The sequence below is a fragment of the Halyomorpha halys genome, unplaced genomic scaffold (assembly GCF_000696795.3).
Source record: "Halyomorpha halys isolate HHAL.00 unplaced genomic scaffold, Hhal_1.1 Scaffold8397.1, whole genome shotgun sequence".
In the NCBI taxonomy this organism is placed as follows: Eukaryota; Metazoa; Arthropoda; class Insecta; order Hemiptera; family Pentatomidae; genus Halyomorpha; species Halyomorpha halys.
The window spans coordinates 570-4,386 of record NW_027114625.1 but is presented as its reverse complement, the minus strand read 5'-3'; the positions used below and the strand labels follow the sequence as shown (position 1 = coordinate 4,386).

Here is a 3,817-nt window from a genome sequence, read left to right as displayed (position 1 = left end):
AGTTGTGGGAAGTTATAGATAATTTATGTTGAGAGATACGTGATCTGAGGTGGTTTTTAGTTTCGCCTATATATGAAGAATTACAGTTGGGGGGGGGAGCAAGGAATCTACTGCTTCACCTTACTTGTGTGCAAATTTATCTATTTTCATTGACAAATATATTTCGAAAACGGCGCATCCGATTCATCAAATGATTGTAGGAAAGGGGGTTAGCGCAGAAACAGTATACATTTTAGTTAATTTCACTACTACTTTTAATTTCCTTTGTAAAGAACTAATTTCGCTATTACTTTTATTTTTAATGATGTAATTGATAAAAAAAAGGGATACCTTCTAGGAAATGTAATTTTCATAAAATAAAATTAGGGTATTTATAAAAGGAAAGAGAAATAATGAGGAAGCTAAAAGTTCTCTATTTTTTAAAACGTTAAACTAATCCAGGTCAAATTTCCGAACTTTTCAGGTTTTTTAAATAATTGGAGGGTGAGAGAATACTTTTCTGATAACAAGGAGCAGTAATATTATAAATTTAAATTTCCAAAAACCTCATTGACTATGTCCTCCGTTATATAGCTAGTTCAATTATTGTAAGCCTATACTAAAAAGTTATATTTGTTCATGTTTAATAATGGATTTAGCACTTTTTCTTTATTTTTTTTATTGAATCAAATTTGGTATGTGCTAGACAAAATAAATATATTGAATTATAACTTATTTTTGCGACGTATAGTGCAACAGACTACCAACATAAATTAATACATTTAGTTAATGAAGATATTTAATTTTATCTATAAGTTGAAATCCATTTCAGTTTCCTTCGCTCTTATATTTATAATGTAGTTCTGAACAATCTTCTTGTGATATCACTTCCCATCCAGTAGGCTTTATATGATACACTAAACAAAGAAGTAAATACGTTAAATTATATTAAAATTAAATGAACATTTATGATAACTTTTTTTTGCCGAATTAAATTTGAATAATTGTTTTAAAATTATACAATTATACATGCATTCTTTGAAATCCACTGAAAAACATTGGGTTCTAATAAATGGTAAAATGTCGTTTTTATAAAAAACATACCTCGGATAATGCCTCCTGAAAAAGAATCTCTAAATGTTGCATAGTAAATGGATCTTCTGGCCAATTCATAAGCTTCTTGATCTTCTAGTTCAAAAGAGTGTCCAGAATCTAATACACCAAAAGCATATATGGATCCAGAACCGACACTAAAAACAGTACTTTTTGTTCTTTGGCCTTCAGAGTCAACGTAATAAAGACTGGGCCCCTGATACAAAAAGCAACACAAATATTAGCTAACATGTTAAAATAATTAACGAAAATATGAATACATACATTTTTATCCCAACCGGCAATCATCATTCCCATTGACAGCCCTGTCCCTTTGTAAGAAAAGGCCATATTTGCCATCAACTTAGAAGCAGCAGCCGTTGAAATGGGATTCTTGTTGCGGAGTTCAAAAAGCTGGCATTGCTTAGATAAGACCCTATCCCAATAAACACAATCTGCAGCACCACCAGCCATTGTCCCGACCAAAAATTTATTAATTTCTATAATTTTCTTCATAGATTGTGAACCTAAACAATCCAGATTATAAATAACCATACAAATTATGTAATACAAATCATAAAACATATCTTAATAGTCAGAGCCTTAAAATACAGCGTTCCTACTCCTAAGATTTTTGCATCAGCCATCGCAAGTGGACAGTTGGATATAGTTAAAATAGTACTGTTAGTAGGATAGGCTATAGCAACAACATAAGATCGACAGGATACGTAAGTACCTAGAGAATTTTGCTTATACTGATCCGAGATCGTTCTATCCATTCTATAATATTTATATTATCTTACCTCATAAATCTTGCAAGTATGTAATCGTCAACCAAAGCCTAGTTTTAAGACCAGAAACAGGGCGCCCTTGCTCAAACTATAGAATATATGTGGCTCGAAGCTACATCTCCAGAATCGAAAATAAATAATTACTCTATGGCCATCTAATACATTTTCACTGGAAGAGTGAATACTTGGAAGAAAAAAATCTTCATTACATTTTGTTATTTCAATTTAATGGAATACCAAGGGGTACAGAATGAATCGAATTGGTTGCATGACCTTTTTTGACATTTTTCTATTAATTGTTTATCTAGAGATGAATACAATTGATTTTTAATTTTTCTCCAACGTTTTTAAATGATAGTCACATTTCTTCGATAGTACAGAAGAGGAAATGGAAACTTTTGCTATTTTGTCGCTAGTTTAAAAACTAGACTTAAAAAAGAGCAAAAAGAATTATTTTAGGGTTTTAAAACTTATTCATTGTACATTTGATATGATAAAAATTTACCTGAATTTTTATGCTCAAATTTAAACAAAAATTCCGTTTTTACACCGCCTTTTACAAGTGGAATACTACAAACAACTTAATAACTATTTGCATGGTAAATAGTAGATCATCAGAACAAATTAAATGTATCCCTGATTTTTAAAGACATGTTAAAATTTAAAGTTTTTTATTTGTTTCCATAATTCAAGCTTGAATATCTACCACAGAACTGTAGAAAAATCTGAAGTTCACATAAGCTAGTGTTTAGTCAAAGGTTTATGGTAAGTAAAAATGTTATTTATTTATTTGCTTGATCAAAGCTTCATAGAAAATGTGGAAAATTACTGTAAGCGTATGTTGACGCCTCAACTGTAAAGTATGTTAATGTTCATGTTATCGTTTCAAACTATAAACCTGAGGATCTTGTAAAACAGTAACGTAGATTTACTATGTTGTAAACCTAATACATCAAACTTTTCATTGCAAAATTTGTAGTTACTTAGTTGTTGAGCTCACCTCTCATTATTATGACATTAATTTCGTGTTTATGGTACATTTCGGACTAGAACATTGTATTGTAAAAGATGTGTGATCAAAGTGTCAAACAAATATTATCATCTACCATACCTATGTATTTTCCTCCAGTTGCTCTGGAATCAACGGCTAGTATAACACCGCTTTTGAAGATAAAGCCCAAAGTTGTTGTGCCGTGATCGAAATGGAGCTTTGTACTCCTTCCATATTCGTCACAATCGAAGTTCACTCTGCTTGACAATGGCTAGAAACACTTATGATTATATATTACATAAACTGTGATTTAAAAACGACTGTACTAATTCCATGTACATTTGCCATAGGTGGAATGGATAGTTGCATCGGGTTATTGAAGTTTTTTATATGAAAGGGATCTTCTTCCTCAAGTTCAGTTAATCCCGGACGAATAAAGTTTTTTTTAACACCTAATAAGCTCTCTAGTGCCATTTTTAAAATTTCCAACAACAAATAATTGATATATTATTTGCTCAAGAATATTTGTGATAACCAAGCTTATGAGACGAATGTACTTTCCATATGATTTTTATTACCTGAAATTTTGTATTAGCATGATTAGTTTAGGAATAGTAAAAAAAAAATAGTATTTCATTTTGGTTTTTCATTACAAGCTTAATTTTAAAATTAACTGCTAAATACTTCCTTTAAAAATTTACTGTGGAATTATCAGTTGCATGTATTTTATATACTTTAAAATAATATTACTTCTGCTTACTTTACCAAGATAGGTTTTTGAATATAACTTCCATAATCAATAATATTATTCATTTCATAAACCAATCCCGGTTAACCAAACAGGCCTTTAAGGCTTCTGATTCCACGGAATAGTCGGACGTTGAATGTTGGGCCTCTGGCTACATTATGTTACGATACTTTCATATTATGTTATTAAAATATTGTATTCGCACGGTGTGACATA

General features: G+C 30.5%; 1 protein-coding gene across 1 annotated transcript; it reads right to left on the bottom strand.

Moving 5' to 3' along the window:
• Nucleotides 1-723: 723 nt before the first annotated feature.
• Nucleotides 724-3,431, bottom strand: LOC106692089 (proteasome subunit beta type-5). Its single transcript, XM_014437994.3, has 5 exons — nucleotides 3,193-3,431; nucleotides 2,974-3,124; nucleotides 1,357-1,598; nucleotides 1,084-1,288; nucleotides 724-896 (listed from the first exon to the last, which is right to left on the bottom strand). Exons 1-5 carry the CDS (start codon nucleotides 3,325-3,327, stop codon nucleotides 808-810), a joined length of 822 nt encoding a protein of 273 aa, XP_014293480.1. The 5' UTR covers nucleotides 3,328-3,431; the 3' UTR covers nucleotides 724-807.
• Nucleotides 3,432-3,817: the final 386 nt, after the last annotated feature.

What these genes read in the sequence shown, in the direction of transcription:
- LOC106692089 (XM_014437994.3), bottom strand. Translation starts at nt 3,327, where the DNA reads ATGGCACTAGAGAGCTTATTAGGTGTTAAAAAAAACTTTATTCGTCCG. An exon ending in TTGCCGGTTGGGATAAAAAT is followed by an intron (nt 1,289 to 1,356) that starts GTATGTATTCAT and finishes TTTTTGTATCAG; the next exon opens with GGGCCCAGTCTTTATTACGT. An exon ending in TTCAGGAGGCATTATCCGAG is followed by an intron (nt 897 to 1,083) that starts GTATGTTTTTTA and finishes TTCTTTGTTTAG; the next exon opens with TGTATCATATAAAGCCTACT.